We start from the raw sequence: 23,147 nt of genomic DNA on the forward strand, positions 1-23,147 counted from the left end.
TATCCACATGAAAATTCCACGCCATTCATAGTCATATATGTTGGTGATTGACTAATTGCTCTCATAAAAATGAAATGATTGTATTAAAAATTAGCTACCACTTGTGCAGTTATTTCATCATGGCATAATTTAATAAATAATGCATTTGGAAATGCACAAACAAGATTGCTATTGTAACACAAATTTCAATTTCTTGTGTCTAAATGTTACATAAACAATAGTAGATCAAATCAACAAATGGAGTGTATAATGAGTTTATCAAACTTGAAAAACAAGAGATTTTCGTCCCTTAAAAATTGCTTGCTCATATGATAAAAAAATAATTTAACCAATTTTACCCATGCTTTTAATATGAGAAGAGATACATCCTCATGTTTGAACCCTAATTTGTATTCAAATTAGTATTTTTAATGTAAATGAATTCGAATTTAAATATGATTGATCTAATTATAGATTAATTGAATCTAATTGAGATTTATATATTTATGTTCTTCCTTTTTTTTTCCCCCAACTTACCGTGGTTTCAATTTAAATGAGAAATCATAAATAATATTGTAATGACTTATGACTGATGGGCAGTTCACTGAATTATAAATACAGGACAGGAATGCCACGCATTGACATTGTTACCTAAGCCATACTAAATCAAAAAGTAATTTTCGCAATTATTTGTTTAGTCCGTTATCCGGATCAACAAGTGCGTGTGAATTCAAACCCCAAATTAGTGTGAATATATTGAAAATGACATTAATCCGCGTAGTTCTTAAATTTATTGCCCTTGTATTATATTAAGTAGGATGTCAGTACATCCCCTAACCTAACCTCTGGGCTGATCCGAATAGCCCGTTAAATTTATAGGGTTAGAGTTGAAAATTTATAGCTCGATAAAATTACAATTCAATTAGCCGGCAACCCGTTAGGACCAGACCTGAAAATCCAATGGACTGGCCCGAAAACCCGATAAAATTTCTACTGTTCTATTTATTTGACTCATAATTCATCACTTCATTGATTATTTTTATAATATAGATAACTACAAAAATAACTTTCAATTTTATATTTAATATACAAATTATATATTAAATTTCTATCAATATTATAATGGATCAATAAATTAGACACTTTAAATTTCACTAAAAAAATATATAAATTTCTAAAACATTCTTTAAATTTTCTCAAATTATATTTATATTTCATTTTCACAAATCTTAAATATTACTCCCTCCGTCCCGGCTAAGATGACACATATCTTAACCGACACGAGATTTTAGGAGTAATTGGTTAATGTGTTTAATTAGAGAGAGAAAATGTGAATGAAAGTTTTAAAATAGAGAGATAAAGAAAGATGAATATTTTAATAAGGGTAGGCTAAAGTGGTTGAGTGTATTAATTGAAGAGAGAAAGTTTCCAAAAAAGGAAATGTGTCATCTTAGTTGTGACAGACTAAAAAGGAAAACGTGTCATCTTAAGTGGGACGGAGGGAGTAATATTTAATTTGGTCATGTTTATGTTTGAGTTTAAGGCCATCAACATCCCTATCTCTTATTCATCCCTAACCCGTCTCATCCCTTAACTATTCATGGGCCTTACTATACTTTTCAGCCCATCTCTTAACCATCTCATCCCTTAACTATTTATTCAATTTCATTTTTTTTTATTTCCAACAAATTCCATTAATATTTCATTGAAATATTAAATTAATACTAATAATTCATTAAATCATTAAAAACCACAAAAATTACAACATCCGAAAATACGAAAAATACATAATTGAAATCATATGGAGTATTTTTAATTTTCATTTTAATTTTTTAAATTTTTAAAATTTTTGATTTTTATTACAATATTGAAAAATACAAAAATTAAAAATTAAAATATTTTTATTTATTTAATTTTCGAATTTTCCTGATTTTTTTTAAAAAACAAAAAAAAACATTTTAAACGGATATAAATGACGCTCACTCGCGGTCCGGCGAGTGGGCGTCACGCACGAACCGGAGCACGCCACGTTGCCAAGGCGCGTGGCGAGCTGTCTCGTGCCCAGCCCCTTCCGCGCGAGACACGGGACGGGATGGCTCGTCCCTTCGGGACGAGATGGAGGTTGCAACGCGGTCTCGTTGTCGTCTCGTCTCGGCGGGACGAGATAGGGACGGCGACGAGCCGCGTTGCGGATGCCCTAAAGCATATATCTCAAATTATCAAATTTATCATAATTAAATATTTTATATTTTATAAATATAAGTAATTTTCATAATTATTTATTAGATTGGTCGCATGTTAATTTTATCGATAGCAACCCGATTAACCTGCTGAGCTAGCCCGAAACCCGAACTTTTAGGGTTAGGGTTGAACTTTTATAACCCGAAAAAAATACAACCCGATTAACCCGCATCTTATTGAGCCGCAACCCGATAGAGTCGGCTCAAAATCTGTTGGGCGGACTCGATTGACATCCCTAATTTTCAGCCATGATTAGTCTATTTTAAAGCCGCGTGTAGGATTGGAGCCACCTATTGTTATTTTGGAATTATTATTAAATAGATTAATGGTGCAAAGTTGGTAAATATTTGGATAAAAAAATATTTCATCCGTTCCCAAAAAGTATGAACAATGGGTTTGGCACGAGTTTTAATAAATAAGAGGAAGAGAGAGATAAGTTGTTAATAGTAATGGTATAAGGGTATAATAGGTTCTTTGACTTTTTCAAAATTACAAAGTTCATAGTACTTTTTAGGAACGGATGAAAAAAGAAATAGTTCGTACTCTTTGGAGATGAGGGAATATACTCTACTCTATAAATTTCTGGATGTTTTTTCTTCTATTACATGGAACTTCATAAATTTTTATGGGCTAAAAATATATCCAGTTGCATTTAGGGTCAAAATAAAATGGTTAATCTAATACTTCATTTGTTCTATATTAATAGAGTCGTATTCTTTTTTAGGGCGTTACAACATACCAAAGTTGTTGCTTTATTTTGTAAAAAGCAATACACACACTTTCTCATACTTTTTCATATCTCTTACTCCCTCCGTCCCAAGGAATTAGACCAACTTTCCTTTTTGGGATGTCCCAACATATTAGACTCATTTCCTTTTGTAGCAAAAAGTATCTATCTTATTTTATTCCCCACCTACTTTTTTCTCTCTTCTCTCTCCTACTTTTTCCCTCTCTCATACTTTACTCTCTCCACTTTAACTATTTAAATATCAATTCCTTAAATCATGTGCCCAAAAGAAGTGAGTCTAATACTCTAGGACGGAGGGAGTACTTTATTTCCTCTTCTTTCGTACTTTATCCTCTCTCTTATATTATTCTCCCCACTTTTGTTATAGTGGTACTTAGTCTCTCACATTTATGTATTTATATAACAGCAATTAAATGGTAATAATACCCTTTTCAAATGCTAACACATAATTTCAACTTAATAATCTAATCTTAGAATGAATCCTTATTTTTCAACTTTTAACATAAGATTTCATATGATTATTTCCAGACGAACTGTTGTGAAAACTAATTTGTCTCTCCTAAAATAACTCAGAATTTTAAATTCCAAATAAATTGATGTATTGACGGGCGAATAAATTAAGCTTTTATTTAATTGTTGTAAAATAGTAACAATTCAAATATATCTGAGTATTGCTGTCTTGCTGGTTTGCTAAAAAATAGAATCAAACAAAAATCTATATCTATACCAATATAAAAAGGTGAGTTTTAACCTTAATTTAAATATCTATAAATTCTGGATATAAATTTAAATATTTATAAATTTTACTTTCTCTATATAATTCAAACATAATAAGTGATTACGGTTATAACTTTATTTAATATATCAAAACTAATAACAATTCATAGTAGTAATAAGTTGACATGAATATTAGCAATTTTATAGTATTAAATTTTCAATCTTTAATGCATGAGAAAGTAGGGTGACAAATTCATCATTAATATCACTATGATTATAAAAATTATCAGTTTTTGGATGTTACAAGAAGTGGAGGAGGGTGCATTCTATTTTTCATTACTATCATTATATTTTCATTTATGTTCTTTTCATGATTCAAAGTTGTAAACGTTATATATATGTGTGTATATCTCGGGAGGTTTGAGAAAAAGGCACCGAACAAAGAAAAAGAGTATTGTATTATGGCATTTTTTGGCCAAGACCTTCATTTTGAAGGAATTATCTATTTATCCATTCAATATGAGTATTTTTTCGCTATTCTTAATTCGGTTATCATTTATGCATTTTTATATTTTGATTATTATGTTATTATATCATATTTTATTGTTGATGATAGATTTTGAATTTTTGGTATTTTTTAAATATTATAGATTATTGTAATGATATATATTCGATGTCTCATCATATAATCGTTGCTAATGGTTATGGAAGGGTCAAATAAAGGTATTTCCTATTAATTATTTTTTAGTATTTAGACCAATAGTAATAATAATTGGTTTCTTGATTTGTTCATTATTTTTTGCTATAGGCAATTCATCCATCACTTTAATCCAATTTTATATTTTGGTTTGCATGTTATCATATTATATTTATTGTTGATGATAATATTGATTTTTAGATATCTTTTAATATATATTTATAGATTATTTTAATGAAATATATTTAGAATTTCATCACATAATCGTGAAAATACTAAAATTCAACGTATGTCAAAATCATATGTTGAGTTTAAATGTCCCACCATTGTTATAATTGAATTCACTAATTTAATCAAATTTGTTGTGAAATATAAAAAATCAGAATACACTATACTATATTTATATTTATTAAAGATAAAATTTATGTATCTAATGTATAGAATTTTCATTAATAATAAATTTATTAAATAAGCCGAAACATATAATTTATGATAATTTAACTTGGTTTCGCCCATGTCAATCATGCCCCCGTCACATATTTCAATAATTTTTTATTTTCTTTCATTAAACAAAAAAGTGTATTTGACATATTTTGTGGTTGACCTTTTTGTAGTAGAGGTGAAAAAGTGTTTTAAATAAATTGTTATTGTATATATTTTTAATTTAGAACCTCATAATATAATTATATTATTTTTCATTTTATAAATGTGAACTCACAGTTTCAAAATAATGCATATAGAAAACCAATTAGGTCGTGCATCGCACCGGTGTGCCATTAGTCACGTAGTAAAAGACAACATGCGTGTTTTAGTAATATGACTAATTAGATTGATAGCTAAGTCACTAATTTGGTTAATTAATGTTTGACCGTTAAGTTTAACGGAGGAAAGATTAACTTTGGTTAAAACATATTTTTAGGATAAAAAGGTAACAAAATTAATATAAAGGACTAAAAAATATTTTAGAGCAAATGTAAATGACTTTGGTCCAAACTTTATTCCTAAATTTATCTACAGTAAGGCCCGTTTGATAACTGGGAAATCCCTTTCTCGAGCGGTCAAGAATGCGCATGTGGCATCTCGATACCGTTGCTGTTAATGGAGGAGAGAGGGGAGAGTAACATTCACAAAATAAAAATTAAAATCATTTTTCGTAATTTTATACAAAATCGGGATATATTTAAAAAAAATTATTTTTGTTTTAGATCTTTTTGGTAAGTCAATGCATGTGTGAAAATTGTAGGTTTATCAAGCCAACAAAATTGCTTTATTTATTTGGGCTTTTGGGTGAAATATATATGTACAAGAAAAAGCCCACTAGATATAGCAGATGGTGGATTGCTCGGAATTAATTATTGAAAATGCCTATATTTCTTCTTTGCAAATACATGGGCCTTTTAATTATTTTATGTTTGGAGTGAATAAATTAATTATCTACATGTACCCCTTCTTCTTTAACACATCAATTTATATAGGACAAAATTGTTAGCTTTACTATAGCCTCGAATTTGGTATAGAATTAATATTGTATCACTCCTAACATAACAATCAGAGAACATCAATCATCATTTTTGAATAGTCAAAATCAATTCGATGGTTTTTCAGGCAGAAGGGGCTCTTCCAAATCAATTTTGCAACTTTCACATATTTGGGGATCCAATGTTTTCTTTATCATCTCTTCCGTGCTACTATTATTGTCTTTTGATTTACCCCATAGCACAATGTATAGTCCAATTATCACTGCCACTCCTCCTGTCACACTGATAACCAAACAATCAATTAATTTATTAGAAAACTTAAGATAAAATAAAACTAAAAAAATGTACGGAGTTGTGGTTGTAGTAGTTGTACCTTCCAAGGTACAAATCTTCATGTAAGAAGATGTAGCCAAGAACTGTCACAATGACTGTACACAGGGGCTGAAACAGAGCTGAGAAAAGGGGTCCTCTTCTTGCTACGCACCATGCTTGAGCGAAGAAAGTTATTGCTGAAGTCATACCCTATATATATGCATTCGATTTTGTTTTTACCTAATTTGAATTAAGTCACACACTAATTTTAATTGATAGTACTAAATTAAATAATTTTACCGCAAATAGGCAAGAGAATATTTGAATTGGGGTAGTGAGTTTCCAAACATTCATACTCGGCGCCACAATCATCGTGAAGATTCCCGATTGTAGCGATGCCATTAGGCACATCAAGGCCGTCATTGAAACATAGTCGGGGTAGGACTCGTTTACACGCGCCTGCATTGGTCAAACGAAGTGGTCTGATCAGGTCTCGTCTATTTCTGGTGTAGCATAAAATTGATATTATTTAATTATGTTATAGATCAGAAATAGGCAAAAACTACTCCATGCATCTCCTAAAAATAGAAACTATTTCCTTTTTTATTTGTTCTCTAAATAGAAAATTTTTATTTAAGGAATTTTCTCTCTCTAAAGAGGTGAGACTCATTCTCCACTAACACACTTTTCTTCCTATCTTTCTTATTTTTCTAAAGTTCTTATTTCTAGGGGAGATGGAGTATTAGAAATTTAGAATCAAATATATACCTGCAAAATTAGGGCAAAAGACCAGCAACATGAGCTAGCAAAGATGAGGAAGCAGCCAATCAATCTTTCGTGATCATCTCCAACTGCCACCTCAAGTAATTTGGGACCTTCTAGAAAGGCCATCACAGCAGCACCACTCACACACACAACTGTTCCAATAATTTTAGCAAAGCTACCCCAACTTCGCCCAACTTTTTCTAACCTATATATATACAAATTAATTAATAATTAAATACTATACGTATAGGAATTGATTAGAGAAAATGATTTAATTACCCCAAGGTGTAAGCCATAAGAAAGGTGATAGCAGGCGCCAAATTGTACATGGCACTTGCTACTGATGTTGAGACTAGAGTCATGCCCATGTAGTATGAGTTGTGGTTAGCTGTCACACTGCCAACAATTTTATTATTTTAACTGAAAATTGAGACATAAAAGCACTTAATATTAATCCATGATAACATAATTCAAAAATCCAGAGTTGGGATAATTTTTTAGAAATTAATTTTTTGTGCATCAGCTTTTGATTACAATTGTTAGTTAGGGTGGATTTTACTTTATTATGACTTACAATTATCTTTTATAATTACCTTTTATACAAATCTTCAATTTTTAGTTAATAAATTCAATATGGTTCATTAATTCTTTAAAGCTTAGTAGCTAGAAGTACACACTTCTTAATGTTAATTTGAGAGTGTTTAGTGTTTACTCTTGTTACTATTATATGATGATCAACAAATATGATGATGAGCAGTACACTTAATTATGAAATATGAATTAACCAAAATTGCTACTTACCCCACAAAAGAGAGCAAAAATATCAACCAAAAGCTCTTCCAATTCAAACAACAACCATCTTTTCCTTTCCTGCGCTCACATAGACAGATTAATGAGACACAAAAAATTAACAAATACTACATCGATAAATATTATAGATTCAAATAGCGTTTCGTGCATTGTTAATGCTCTTAAGATACGTAAAGACCGATGAAACATATTAATAGGAAAAAAAAAAAAAAAGAGAGAGAATTACCGTGAAAAATAAGCAAAAGGGGCCATAAGCAAGAAACCAATGAATTGTCTGTAGACCACAAAGACACTAGAGCTCATCTCTTCCAAAAGGGCAGCTCTAACAAATAGATTTGTACCTGCATACAACAACTGACATCCTAACATCACAATTATGGGCTTGTAATACTCCAATCCCATTTTAATTCACTTCAATTTCTTCCTATACCAATTATACTTCTCTCTCTATATATATTATGTGCATGTGTATAGGGGATTAATTGTATATATAGACTGACATCTAGGTTTTAATTTAAATGCCTCCAAAAACATGAGTTCATTTTAATAATTTACACGAGTGTAGTCGTGTGTGGACATGTTGATAAGGGTGTTGAGCTGTTCTGTTTTGTGACTTTCTGTAAGGATATGCTATACTATTAATTCTCGTGATTCTTCTGATACTGTCTAGCAAATTATTTCTATTAATTTAATTCTAGAAGGTTCGTGTTAATTATTTACTAATAATTCTGAATTTGAAAGTAATTAAAAGGCTATTTATTTTTTATGTTGATTAAAATGACATCATTTTTCTTGAAACGATTTCATATGAGCCACATTAATTTAATGTAAAAATATTGCCAAAATTAAAAGTGTATGATTTACATTTTAATTTGAAAAGTTATGAGACTGATGTGAAGTGAATACAAAATTGTAATTTGAATCAAAATCATTTCTATACAATTATATGAGGATAATCAAGTTAAATGTTATAGTAGTGAATTAAAATTTGGGCGTTGCACAAGGATAATTATAGACGGCACATGACTACATCTCTATCCACATGAAAATTCCACGTCATTCATAGTCATATGTTGGTGATTGCTCTCATAAAATGAAATGATTGTATTAAAAATTAGCTACCACTTGTGCAGTATTTCATCATGACATAATTTAATAAGTAATGTATTTGGAAATGCACAAATTAACAAGATTGCTTTTGTAACACAAATCAACTTGATCTTGTGTCTAAATGTCACATAAAGAATAGTAGATCAAATCAACAAATGGAGTGTATAATGAGTTTATCAAACTTGAAATGCTAGAGACTTAGTATTTTTAATGTAATTGTATTCGAATATAAATATGAGTGATATATCTTTAAAAATTAGATATCTGACACTAAAATCGCATCTAATTATACGTAAATTGAACCTAATTGAGATTTATATATTTTTGTTCTTCCTTTTATTTTCCCCAATTTACCGTAATATTAAATGTGGTTTCAATTTAAAGGCGAAAACATAAACAAATTGTTATGACTGATGGGCGGTTCACACTTCACTGAGTTATAAACATTGGACAGGATTGCCACGCAATGACATTGTTACCTAAAAAATATGCGAAATCCAAAAAATATTTATCGCAATGATTTATTTAGTCCATTATCCCGATCAACAAGTGCGTGTGAATTCAAACCACAAATTAGTGTGAATATATTGAAAATTACATTTTTGTCTCTATTTGGAATTAACGTCGTCGAGTTGTGACAGACAGAAAATATTATTGCAACAGCAGGATCATACACGTGCTTCACCTAGATTTCATATATTCATCGATAATTTTATCTCCGCGTAACTCTTAAATTTATTGCCCCTGTATTATATTTTCAGCACATGATATGTCTATTTTTGAATCGGAGCCACCTATTGTTATTTTGGAATTATTAAATGGTGCATTGGTTGGCAAATGAATGTAGTATAAAAATTTCTAGAGTTAATATAGGTGTGGAGGGATAACTGGAATTACTCTGTAATTTAATTGGCTAATTTAATTTTTTATTCTTGTTCCATAGAAATCTAGAATAAACGTAATTTTTTATTTCCTGTGTTTTTCTATTGTGCTTCACAAATCTTATTATTCCATCCGTCCGCGAATAAGAGTCCCGTTTATCCATTTTAGTCCGTCTGCAAATATGGGTCCCAGTTCATTAATACTATAAATGGTAAAGAGACCACACATTCCACCAACTTATTCCACTCACATATAATTTAAAAAAATTCTGGTTACGAACCGAATCAGATTTGTAGTTTTAATTTTAATTTTTTTGAATAATTCAACATCTAAATATATAGCAATTTATACCTAAAAATTCAAAGAAACACAAAAAAATACAAATCAACAAGATAACAATCTTCATCATCCAATATTCCAATACTTAAAAACAATAATTCAATAAATACCTAAAAAGTGTAACACCTAAAATTTAAATCAACACACACCAAAATACTACTCCCTCCTAGAGCTGCTCAAGGTTTATCGAACCGGCGGTTAAAATCGAAACCGTAACCGCCGGTTACGATTCCGAACCGAAACTGCGAGAAATATTCCGAACCGAAACGTGAATTTTAGAACCGTGGTTCGGTTTAGGTTCCGAATTTTAGAACCGTGGTTCGGTTTAGGTTCCGAATTTTTCGAACCGGACTTGTGTGAATATTTATATTTGTTTCTGTATATCATGTTGTTTTTCTCTCTCACAATTATAATTTAATTACATATAGGAATAACTATATATTCATTGGAATGGATTCAAAATGACTCAAATGATTCAAAATAACTAATCACATTTAATACATTTTGATAGTTATTCCATATCTATTTTGCTAAAAATTGAAAAGGGGTACTTTGTCGCAATAATGCACAAAATGTCGCAGAAACCAAAATGAGATCAAAATTTGTAATTATCAAAAGTAGCATTAATGTTGCACTAATTTCGTATATAAAAGCATTATATATGCAATCTCATCGTTTTTTAAGTATGATTATACAGTATTCAAAATATGAATATGCATTCTTCAAAATTGATTGGTTCATTGGCATTGTTGATCATACAAGATTTAGTTTTAGTTAATCAAGATCAATTAAATTCAACTAATTTAGTTAATGCAATCTCACCATTTTTTACGTATGATTATGTAGTCTTCAAAATATGAATATGCATTCTTCAAAATTGATTGGTTCATTGGTTGGTGGTGGGTGATGGTTGCACTCTTCAAAATTGATTGCACAAAACACTATTTTTTTAATTTAATTAATTTATTATTTAAATGTTGTTTTTAAATTCAAATTGAAGCTCAAGCCCTTTTCAATTTTTTCTTTTTTCCCCCTTTTCATGTTTTTTTCGTTTACGTTTGGACGAGTACGACACTTGTAAATTATATCACATTGTAATTTGTTTGTAAAGTATATCACATTGTAATTTGTTTGTAAATTATATCACATTGTAATTTGTATATTGAAATTGCAAATTTGATATCATTTTCACCATACTCATCTTACTTCAATTTAAATTATCTATTTTCTTGTTTCAATTTATTTTATAATTTCAAACTACATGGCAAAAAAAAATAAAGGAAAAAAACCGCGAAACCGAACCTAAACCGCTACGAACCGTTAATACGCTCGGATTTTGCACTATTTTAAGGCCGTTATTTGGTCCGTTTTTAATGTCAAAGTCACTCTACACGTCCATTATTTGCATATTTTTTTCTATTTTTTGGTATTTTGACGTGTTTTGTGAGAAATGTGCATAATTGAGCCGAAAAAGGGAGCCAAAACGCAAAGTCTGGAAATCTGGAGTCAGACGGCGACCGGCGACCGCCGGTGGACGGCGGGCAGATCAATGCAGCGGTCCGCCTCGGAAAAATATGCTTGGAAGAGAAGTCTCGCCCGACGACCGCCGGAAGTCGTGCGGCGGTCCGCCACCGAAGAGACAGAGCTCTCTGGACTCCAATGCGGCGACCGCCGGCCAGCAAGGTGCGGCGGCCCGCCGGAGAAAGGCGGCGAATCCGAGATGCCCTAGATTTGCTCCAAGATTTACCATATTTTGAAGATCTTTTCCTTCTACAATAAGGATTGGCTTTCCCCTATAAATAAGACCTCAAGCTTAATCAAAAATAGAAAGCTTCTACTTGCAAAATAATTCATAGAGATCAAGAGCTAGAGTATTCAACATACGGGTTTTATTTGCTTTAGTTTTATGTTCAAATTGTCTTTGCTTCAATCTACATGTTTAGCTTATTTCATCATGTGTAACTAAACTCATAGGATTCTAGGGATGTGTTAGTAATAACTTTGGTTATACAATTCCAATTTTCTATTTAATATCCGTTTTGTTTTTGCTTTGTTTCTTCCCTAAGTAGTTTTGATGCTGCGTGATTGAGTGACACAATCTTGCATGATTTAATATAACTTGCTTCATAACTGTGACAGAGTTCTAGCGAGTTAGATTCACTTAGTAGACGCTACAGTTAGCTTCCCTTAAAACGACACTGTTAATTGAGAGTGAGGACTTTTCAAGGGTCTTAGGAGCTTTATGGAGTTACGTGTTAGGATTGACTACCCTAATTTTCTAATCAACGTTTGCATCGCATGAGCATAAGCTAGGTGACTCGTTCTATCAAAGTAATAACTGTGCTAGGGTATTGTTGTTTGGAACTTGTATAACCATAACTGTGAACGCACATCCCTGGGATTCCCTTATCTCTATCGATTATCTCCGTGTTCTATTTGCATTTAGTTGTTATATGCTTTTTATTGTTTTTAGTTTTCAACATTTTCCAAAACCTACTGTTTTTCCAGATAGTAATTGAGTCTTAGTACAGGATAGACACTTTGTGTTTCTCTTCCCCGTGTTCAATATCCGGTACTGACCTTTAGCTATACTATATATACTCTGTATACTTGCATGTTTATTTAGTGCTAAAAAATAGTGTATCAACCGTCCAAAAACCGGCGGTTCAGAACCGAAACTGAAATCGCCGGTTTTCGAACCGAAACCGAAACCGTGAAATAGCCTCACGGTTCGGTTCCGATTCCATATTTTCCAAAACCGGAACCGGCGGTTGCGAACCGAAACCGCCGGTTCATGAACCGTGGGCAGGTCTACTAACAAGTATACACATAGACACATGCAACACCATACACACACACACGACACCTTAAACACACACACACGGCACCTTAATGCACACACACAACCCCATGCAAACACACACACGACATATACATACTCCCTCCGTCCGTGAATAGGAGTCCCGTTTTTCCATTTTAGTCCGTCCGCGAATAGGAGTCCCGGTTCACTTTTACCATAAATGGTAATAGAGTCTTACCTTCCACTAACTCATTCCACTCACATTTCATTTAAAATTAATACTCCATTCGTCCATGAAAAATAGGGCACATTTGCCATTTTTGGTTGTCCACAAAAAAGGGCACATTCAAAAAATGAAAGTTTTCAACAAATTCTCTCTTACTTTTTTCCATTCTCTCTCACTTTTTTCTCTTTTGCTCCTACTAATAATATGGACCCCACATTCCACTAACACTATTTCACTTTTACTTTTTTCCCTTCCCTCTTACTTTACCAATTCTATATTAAAACCCGTGTCATTCACAAAGTGCCCTATTTTTCATGGACGAAGAGAGTATATACAAGTGGGATTCCTATTCTACTAACTTTTTTCCATCCACTTTTCTTCACATTTCTTAAAACCCGTGCCGTCATGAAATGAGACTCCTAATGGCGGACGGGTGAAGTATCTTATAAAATCTAAAATTGATTTATAAAATAAGTGATTTTTTTAGTTTTAATTTTTTGAAAGCCATGCGTGCCTTTGAATATTTTTTTAAAATTAGTTGTATGGAGCCTTTTTAAGTTTGTAAATGAAACTTTGCGCTCTTTTTCTTCTTCATTTCAGTTTAATAATACAAATATTTATTTTTAAACAACTTGTAGTATTTACTTAATTGTAAAACTTCAGAATGAGATTATGAAAAAATTTCATGGATTACACGTGTAGTTTAATTCATGTACGACTTTTTATCTATTAAATAATAATTGATTTTTACATTTAAATTTAAGATTTCAGGGTTCAAGTTTTTTATGCTAGAATTAGAATTTGAGTTTTAAGTTTTTGAAAAGTGTCTTCAAGTAATATTTAACATTTTTTACAACTATATATTGGAAGACAACATTTGATTTATTCAATTGGAATTCTAATATTTAATTTGTTTAATAGCACTATTTTCATATAACATCAACAAAAAAAAAGATCACACTTGTGAATCTACAACATAAACAAAAAATTTGAAATTCTTATAACAACATTTATTTATTTTTTATTTTTAGTTTCGGAGTGGATAAAGTTTCTATTTACATTGAAATATTTTTTTTTATTGTTTAATACATCAACTAATTTAAATTGAAGATAATTTATAATCAAATTATGACATTATATGATATGGTCTATACTTTATAAGATGACAATAACAATAATATTAATTGTCATTATTATATTTTATCACATTTTATTATTAAAACTATATTAATTTAAAAATATAATATGATTAGTAGAATGTTGTAGTTTATTATAATCAATTATTAGGAATCTAATTGATCAAGGTTTAATTTTATTCCATAGTAGAATGTAAATATGAATGTATAGAAATATCAATTTCTTCATCTGAATCTTTAGCGGGCTATGAAGAATCTTATGGGTTGCGGTGTATATTAACCTCCCTAGTTACAACTACAAACATATGAATGTATAGAAATATCAATTTATTCATCTGAATCTTTAGTGGGCTATTAAGATCATCTCATGGGTTGCGGTGTATACTAACATCCCTAGTTATAACACTTTGTAGTGAGCAATTTTCCGCGCCCAAATTTTCAGCGTTCCCTAATTTGGAGCTGATGTGGTCTGAGCTCGCGATGATCGAAAGCTAGTAAGATTAAACAGTGTATAAACGGGAGATGATTTACTCACCATTTTTAAGTGTATAAAAAAAGTTAAACTTTACCCCGAGTCTGTGATTTTAACGACAAATCACACTTGAAAATGTAGTTAAATCGGAAACCCCACTATTTTTTGTTTTGTAACTCTGTGATAGTCTAAGGAGACACAATTGAACCAAACTTTTTTATCCATTAACTCACTGTTTTTTTTGTCGAGAGTTTAAAGCGACAATATAGGATTCTCAATTCGGTGATTGAAAAACTCTGAAAGCCAAACAATAGGTATTTCTAGCCACTTTTATGTGCCATGTTTGGCCACGATCAAATGAAGCTAGTGTGCTAGGTAGTTCAAATACAAGGAGTGCATTTTAGTCTAATCATGTACTAATAAATAGTCACACACACATACTATATACATATATGAAATTTAAATTGGTATTAATGAATTGATACTGATCCATCAAAATATTTCATAAGAATCACCTAGCATAGGACTGCGAAATTTGGCTTTCATCAATTACCTATACCGAAATGCTACTTTACCTTTTCAACATTTAATTCAAATCTCCGCCAACCCATTCTTGCCTCAATTAGTAACATGCATGTACTATATATGTCGAAACTAAGCCCCGACCCGTTCAAGTCTCGTATTTTGTTTTGATACGCTCTATAATCACCACATGATAAATTGAGGATTCTAATTGAAACTATAGTCTTACGTTGGTGTAAGGATGAGATCATATCTGAGAAATTGGATGGCCTCAAAGATCTGCTGAGGGATGATAAAATGTGGAAATGTAAATGATACGAGACTGAAACGGGTCGGGCTTTTGAAATGTGGAAATGTAAATGATAAAATGCAAAAGACTAAATATAGATTGCTTAGATTAAAACATACATCCATCCCCTTCTTGTAGAGGTAATAGTACACAAAAAGGAAAAACTATAATCCTACTTTAGTCATTAATATCTATTGTCTTTAGTGGCGGAGGATCCATGCATTTTATGATCCATTTCCCAAGGATACTCATTGATGATGCTTGATCTAACTATTTTTGTGAGATTGATTTTCAATTTATCAATAAAACAAAGGATAATAGATGATCCAACCAACAAAAATTGAATCTAAACAAGAAATGATGATAGATTAGGAATGAAAAGCATGTGTATAAAGATGAGATAAGAGAGCTACAACCATAGGACCTTAACCAAAAGGATGGAGACAACCCTAGGCAACTTTCATTAGCTCTATCACCCCTTGGCTCCACTACTCAATGGATACACTTCATTGATGCATACCTCTACTTGAATCAATCTATGTAATTGAGACAAGCAACCTTCAAGGAAGTTGGATACATTCCTCAAAGAGGAAAAACTCACAAAGGATATATCTTAATCACAATCTTATCTAGAATGAAAAATGACACCAAAAGGTATTTATACTAAGGGCCCAAAATGTGGAAAAAGGCCCTCAAAAACTAAGTCTCGGGTGATTCACCCGGTCGGGTGAATTGCAGGGTGCAAAACACCCGCCCGGGTGTTCTCTCTGGACTCCCTCGCCAGTTCTGCGCGACTTCTGTAAAACCGCCATAACTCCCTCATTCGGACTCCGATTGAGATGTGCAAGATACCCACACGAAGCCGTTTCCAAGACGAAGACGATGGTGGTAGTTTAATAGCTTTCGGATATCATCTCTATAGGACGGTTTCTGGTTGAATCCAGCTGTAGTTGAAATCCTTGACGCACGGCTTCCATGATCGTATCATCCTCCCCTTCTTAGAAAGGATTTGTCCTCAAATCCAAGCCTTCTCTATTCCTCGCATCCTCGGGAGACCCTCTAGCTTTATTGAATCCTTGGCACGTCTTCACTCTCTTCTTTGGACCCCAATCAATCCATGGCTCACGTCGAGGTGAAGACACTTGGTGTCTAGCACTCATGGTCATATCATTCTCTTTGGACCCCAATCAATCCTTCTTGGAAAGGATTTGCCCTCATATCTGGATTCCGCACACCTATGAAATGGAAAAAGAGCAATTCAAATATCAAAGTATGATAAAAAGGATTAAGACCACTAACGGCTCTTAGAGACAATACTACACCAAAGACGTTGTATGGACCTCCAAATTCATGTTCCCTCAAGCTCAAGGCCAAGTCACAATAAATATGAGAACACAAATTAATGAATCCTTTCATGTACAAATCCCACCCATAGGGAATCAAGACAAACTCATCAAGATACCCTTCATACCAAAACTCAAACAATCTCAAAATATAGGTACAAGCTGTGGGTGCAAATAAACATAGGCATTCCTTCACAATTTAGTCCCAAACAAAACCATTAGATATAAAGTTCTTCACAAATAGACCATAAAAATGATAAGGATCCATGTATTTTATGATCCATCTCCCAAGAAATTACCCATTGATGATGTTTGATCTAGGTATTTTTGTAAGATTGATTTTCTATTTAACAAAAAACAACAAAGATATAAAGAGATCTGAAAGTGCAGGTTTTTTCTTGGTCAACGTATGTAATTGCAAGTGTATCCAACTGATCAGGATGAGATTCCCGACCCAGCTGAGTCGTTGGCACGATAACCGGGACCTGGTATGGGTTGAGATTTTACCTTAGGCAAGAAATAAAGGTGGTACTTCTACTGACTAGTAGGCGTGAAAATAACAGGCATGTGGTTGTGTTCGTGAAAATAGGGGACAAGGTGTCTCAGAGGTATATGAAAAGTAGACAGTTACTAAAAGAGGAAATAAGTAGGGAACAAAAGCAAAAGTAACTTAAAAGTAAAGTGGTCCAAACTAAAGTTGATTTTGACGTTTTCTTCTTCACCAAGCATTAACATAAATCATATGAACACAAACACCATAACTAAACTCAGATTCATGACTTCAAACTCAAGATCTATAAAATTAAAATACTCAAACTTAAGATGGACGGCGGACTGCAGTTTTACCTCTACTGACTGACATGCAAGGTGGTGATCACAGTGTGGATCGAAAAGATTCATGCACAAAAACTCAGACTGAAACATAACTATAAAATTCGATCGACAATCACAAATCTAGCTTACTCGAAAGAAAAATACATGCACGCACTTAAAAGTTAAAGGCGATAACTAAATCTAACTTTCCTAGGCAAAATGAAGCAAACTCAAACCAAAGAGACATTCGGAATAGAAATTTCATAACTAAAACGTTTGGATCTTCACCAAGTACTTCAAAAGGCAACAAAGATAAATGTTTGCACAGATCCAACGAAGAAAGCAAGTAAAGATTAAACTAGAAAGCGAGTAACGATTGTTTTTGCCACTCCGGGCGGTGAAACTGCTATACTACTACGACGAACTGGCTGGAACGGTGGGATGATGACTACTCCGGTAGACTTTTGGACGTCAAGTGACCATAGCTGTGGCGAGGAACGAGAAAGTGGATGATGCTGAAGGACTGATCTTCTAGAGAGAATTCTACTAAGTGTGTATGAGAGCCGAACTTCGAACCGACCACTCTGTCTCTCTCTCCAAGTGGCTTCTTTTATAGGGAGGCTTGCCCTTGCTTTTAGGGTAGACTTCCTTCACGATTTGACTTTTCTGCCCTTGTTAATGATCATCCCAGCTATCCTTCTTCTCCATCTCGAGCCTTTTCTCTGGCATGCATCCTGGTCAGTATTGCACCCTTCTAGCGCTCTTTTCACTTGCGTCACCTGAATCGTCTCCTACTGACTTGGATCCTTTAATCCTGCACACTTTAGCAACTGTTTTGCAGATAATACATGCATTTCACGACATACTGACCAGTAACCAAGGCTTAGAATATGACTTATCAAACTGCTCACACTTACCACATGCTTGTCCTCAAGCGTGAAGACAAACAAAAAAGAAATAAGTCGAATTCGAGCCTGGTTACTCCCCCTGACCGACTCTACCTAACTAGACTCAAGACTCTGACGCAAAAGAAAACGAACAACGACACATACACATAACACATATAATTAACTTAAACACATAGAACAGGCTATATTTTCAACCACCCCTCCCCTCGAGATCAGGTGCAATCCGGCCTTAGGCAGCCTTGAACTTCCGCCGCCCCCCTTTTCCTCCCCAGTCAGTATATCTGCTTGTCAGGATCACCCAATCCTAGGCCAAACACTGGGTTCACTCAGTCACTCATTCCTCACAGGGGATGTTAGGACTGTTTTCTCTCAATGCTAAACCACAGATGTTTCGGACTCAGATCTCACGTGCAGCTCCTGAAGGTCTTTAAGGCTTGTAACGGGGCTATTGGTTTGTAATGTTTGGGGTAGTTGTTCCTAAGGCTCTAAGGTTCAAAAACTAACTACTTATTTGATGAGGGAGAACTGTGTGCATTCGGGCTTCTGGCTAGGGCTTCTTCTTCGGCTGGACAATTTCTGACATTGGCTTCCAACTGGTCAGTAGCTTCCTTGTGGCTTCGCCACCCTTATTCCTTCTTCCTCCTTTCTCTTTTTGTGGTCAAGTATCTGCGACCATTTTCTTCGGTTTTCTTTCCTGTGGCTTTGCCACCCTTATACCTTCTTCTATTTTTTTGGATCTGGAATTTTTCTTCAGATCGATTTTCTCCTTCTTTCTTTGCTTTTCTTTTCTTCAGCTGGTTTCTTTTGTATGTCCTCCTGGGCAGTTGCCTCCTTGCCTTATGCCTTGCACACACACAGTTCCAGTGGTTGATGGGTTATTTCGGGGTATAGATCAGGTTAGAAAATGGGGTTCTAAGGGTAGGGTTTTTTTTTTTTTTTTTTTTTTTTTTTTTTTTTTTTTTTTTTTTGGGGGGTTTCCTACTGCCTTCAGGGTTTGCTACACGCGGTCACCTTGCCCTAGACATCATGTGGTAGCCACTCTTCTTTTTTCAGTGTTTAGTGGAAAGCAGTTCCACTTTGGGGCTTCTAACTCACCTTTTAAGAGGGCTTTCGTGTCTGACCTAAGGGATGGGTTTTTCCTTCATACTTGCATCATCTATACTGACTAGGGGTTACTGGAGGGGGTGGTTTCTGTTTTCCGGCATGCCTTATCTCCCTCAATTCCCCTCACCGTCAGTTCGAGGCAGTTGAGTTTTAAGCCCATTCATAAAAAAAAAAAAAACACATAACACATAATTCCTAGACCTAAACAAACCCTAAAAAACACTAACATGCACTGACTCAAATAACACATATATACATGTCATACTGGCCATTTGCTCCCCCCTCTCTCTTCACAAGTGTCTGCCCCAGATACGGGCTGTGAAGTGAAAAATGGGAATGGCTAGTATGACAGACACACATTTATAACAAAACACATACTATATCTAAAAACTTCTCACACTTAGACTATGCAATAGGCTAAGTGGGAGAGCTTCAGATATATACATAGATTTACAAAACAGAGCAGAATATTTACAAAACATGATATATAAACATATAAACTCCTCACACTTAGACTACGCAGTAGGCTAAGTGTGAGTTAACATGCTTATGACAAAACACATGCACCGAAGTAGCAAACCCTTTACTTCTCACACTTAGACTATTGAATAGGCTAAGTGTTATGAATGGGGTTTGCTCACATTTAATACACATAATTCTACCTATTTAACAAAAGTAAAAAAAAAACAGAAATAAAAGAAAACTAAAAAATTAAAAAGAAAACTAACTGGTCAGTTTGGGGGGGGTCGATCAGACGTTCCTCCTGCTCCTCCTTGGCGCAGGTGTCTGTGCAGGTGGTTCCTTTGGTTCCTCTTCAGTGGATTCCGGTTGGTTGTCATCTTCCTCCTCTTGTTCATTAGAAGGGTCAGGTTTGTTTCCCTAGTTTTTCGTATGTAAAATTGAGTGTATCCAACTGATCAGGAAGTGATTCCCGACCCAGCTGAGTCGTTGGTACGATAACCGGGACCTGGCTCCAAACAAATTTCCTCAACCCATTTCTACTGGCTAGTATAATGGAGGTAAGGGTCGAATCCCACAAGGATGGACACGTTTTGATAACTGTGGTGACTTTCCTGGGTGTTTTGGTTAGCTACCACGCTTAGGTTGAGATTTTACCTAGACGGGAAATAAAGGTGGTACTCTACTGACTAGTAGGCGGGAAAATAACAGACATGTGGGAGTGTTCGTGAAAATAGGGGACAAGGTGTATCAGAGACATATGGAAAGTGGACAGTTACTAAAAGGGGAAATTTAGACAACAAGGTATATCTGATGGCTGGGGGCTTTCTGACAGGTCTGGATAGTACATCTGAAAAGTAGGGAACAAAAGCAAAAGTAACTTAAAAGTAAAAGTGGTCCAATAAAGTTGATTTTGACGTTTTCTTCCTCACCAAGTTTCGACAAAAATCATATGAACACAGACACCATAACTAAAACTTCGGATTCATGAATTCAAACTCAAGATCATCGATTAAAATGCTTAAACTTAAATTAAACGGTAAAACTGCAACTTTACTTCTACTGACTAACATGCAAGATGGTGATCACGGCGCAGAAAAGAAACTCATGCACGAAAACTTGACCAAACATAGCTACAACTTTTGAATCAACAACTCCCGATAAGAAAACACTTAGAAATTGAAAGCAATAACTAAATCTAACTTTCCTAGGCAGAATGAAGCAAACTCGAACCAAAGTGACATGCGAAATAGAAACTCCGGGCGATGATACTACTACACTGTTGCTACGATAACTGGCTGGAACGACGGACTGATGACTTCTCCGGCAAACTCTGGACGTCAAGTGACCATGGTTGTGGCGAGGAATGAGAGGTGGGATAATGCTGAAGGATGGATCTTCTAGAGAGAATTCTACTAAGTGTAATTTCCGAACTGCGAACTGAGAGCTTCGAACCGATCCTTTCCTCTCTCTCCAAGTAGCTTCTTTTATAGGGAGGCTTGCCCTTGCTTTTAGGGTAGACTTCTCCCGCACTTTGACCTTTTTGCCCTTGTCAATGATCATCCCAGCTATCCTCCTTCTCCATCTCGAGCCTTTTATCTGGCATGCATCTTGGTCAGTATCGCACCCTTCTGGCGCCCTTTTCACTTGCGTCACCCGAATCGTTTCCTACTGACTTGGATCCTTCAATCCTGCACACTTAAGCAACTGTTTTGCAGATAATACATGAATTTCACGACATACTGACCAGTAACTAAGGCTTAGAATACGACTTATCAAACTGCTCACACTTACCACATGCTTGTTGAAAGTTTGTGTTCTGTCTACGCGTGTTCAAATAGGAAATAGCAGGTTCCCTAGATCCAGCAAGTCCACCAGATCACTCGGTCTAGGAACTCGTGGGTCGCGAGGAATCCCGGTCGTCGGACACACAGAGCACTTTTTCTTTAAAAAAAAAAACCCTCAACCACTTTACTAAACCTAGTATAGGGAAGTAGGGATCGATCCCACAGAGAAGGATGCGTAATAATCATGTTCAAGGATTTGGGAGTGTTTTTGGTGTTGGCTGCTGCCACGCATTTTCTCGGGTTGAGGAAAATCAAAAATTAACTTGACTAGGAAACTTTTTTTAAAAATTCTTAAACTAACAGCTAGACCTAGGAAATAAACCTACTGTGGGGTCCATGTCTGAAAAAGCAAGGTATGACTGAAAAGTTGGCAGAATAACTAACTCTTGTACCGACTGACAGTGACATCGTCTTCTACAACCAATATTGCGTAAAACTTCTTAAGAAAAACAGCATGAGCAAAATAAAAACAGAGCTACTGACTTGAAATCAAATTTATGCATAATATGCGAAGAACTTAACAGATCTGCATACCCTAGACGAAGTAAAATAGAACCAAGAAGAAAAAAAAACAAGATCTATCGAACTACTATCTTTCCACACGTCGAATACAACCTCAGACGCTAAATCCACTCCGGATCCAAGCGTCCGACATGAACTCCAAACAGCAGAAACTCTCCATCACGTCAGATTTTTAAAAAAAAGAACTCCGAATACTCAAACAACCACAGATCTTACCAAATTCCACATCAAACACCTCAACATCAAAATAAACAGAAATCGACATAACAATTGAAGAAATAAGCTAACAGCAGAGAGATCTATGCAAAATGACTTGAAATTTAACCGCTAAACGCAGATCCACGAACGGTAAAACAATTAAGCATCATCAACATCAAGGTCGACTCCCAAAAGTGATGTTCGACGGTGAAAACAAGCAAAACAACTGAATTTGAAAGTAATTGTATCTTCGCTCTCACTCGGACGGTGTTGCCAAACACGAATTTTCTAGAAAGTACCCTGCCGATCACGACTACCCCAGATCCATTCCCAAGTGTGTGTAAAGTGTGTGAGCTAAGAAGAGTGAAAAACTACTATCCCCTTTTGCGTTGCATGCTCTTCTATATATATAGGCGTTTGTGTGGGCCCA

General features: G+C 34.3%; 1 protein-coding gene across 2 annotated transcripts; it reads right to left on the minus strand.

Moving 5' to 3' along the window:
* Nucleotides 1-5,879: 5,879 nt before the first annotated feature.
* On the minus strand, nt 5,880-8,200 carry LOC125193337 (WAT1-related protein At4g30420-like). Of its 2 annotated transcripts, XM_048091103.1 has the most exons (7): nt 7,974-8,200; nt 7,739-7,807; nt 7,217-7,333; nt 6,941-7,142; nt 6,473-6,631; nt 6,234-6,382; nt 5,880-6,142 (listed from the first exon to the last, which is right to left on the minus strand). In XM_048091103.1, the coding sequence occupies exons 1-7, from the start codon at nt 8,147-8,149 to the stop codon at nt 5,968-5,970; spliced, it is 1,047 nt and encodes a 348-aa protein (XP_047947060.1). In that variant the 5' UTR covers nt 8,150-8,200; the 3' UTR covers nt 5,880-5,967. The 2 variants fall into 2 exon arrangements, with proteins under 2 accessions (XP_047947060.1, XP_047947062.1); XM_048091105.1 differs by lacking the exon at nt 7,217-7,333.
* Between the last annotated feature and the right edge of the window lie 14,947 nt (nt 8,201-23,147).

The sequence above is a fragment of the Salvia hispanica genome, chromosome 6 (genome assembly GCF_023119035.1).
Source record: "Salvia hispanica cultivar TCC Black 2014 chromosome 6, UniMelb_Shisp_WGS_1.0, whole genome shotgun sequence".
NCBI lineage: Eukaryota > Viridiplantae > Streptophyta > Magnoliopsida > Lamiales > Lamiaceae > Salvia > Salvia hispanica.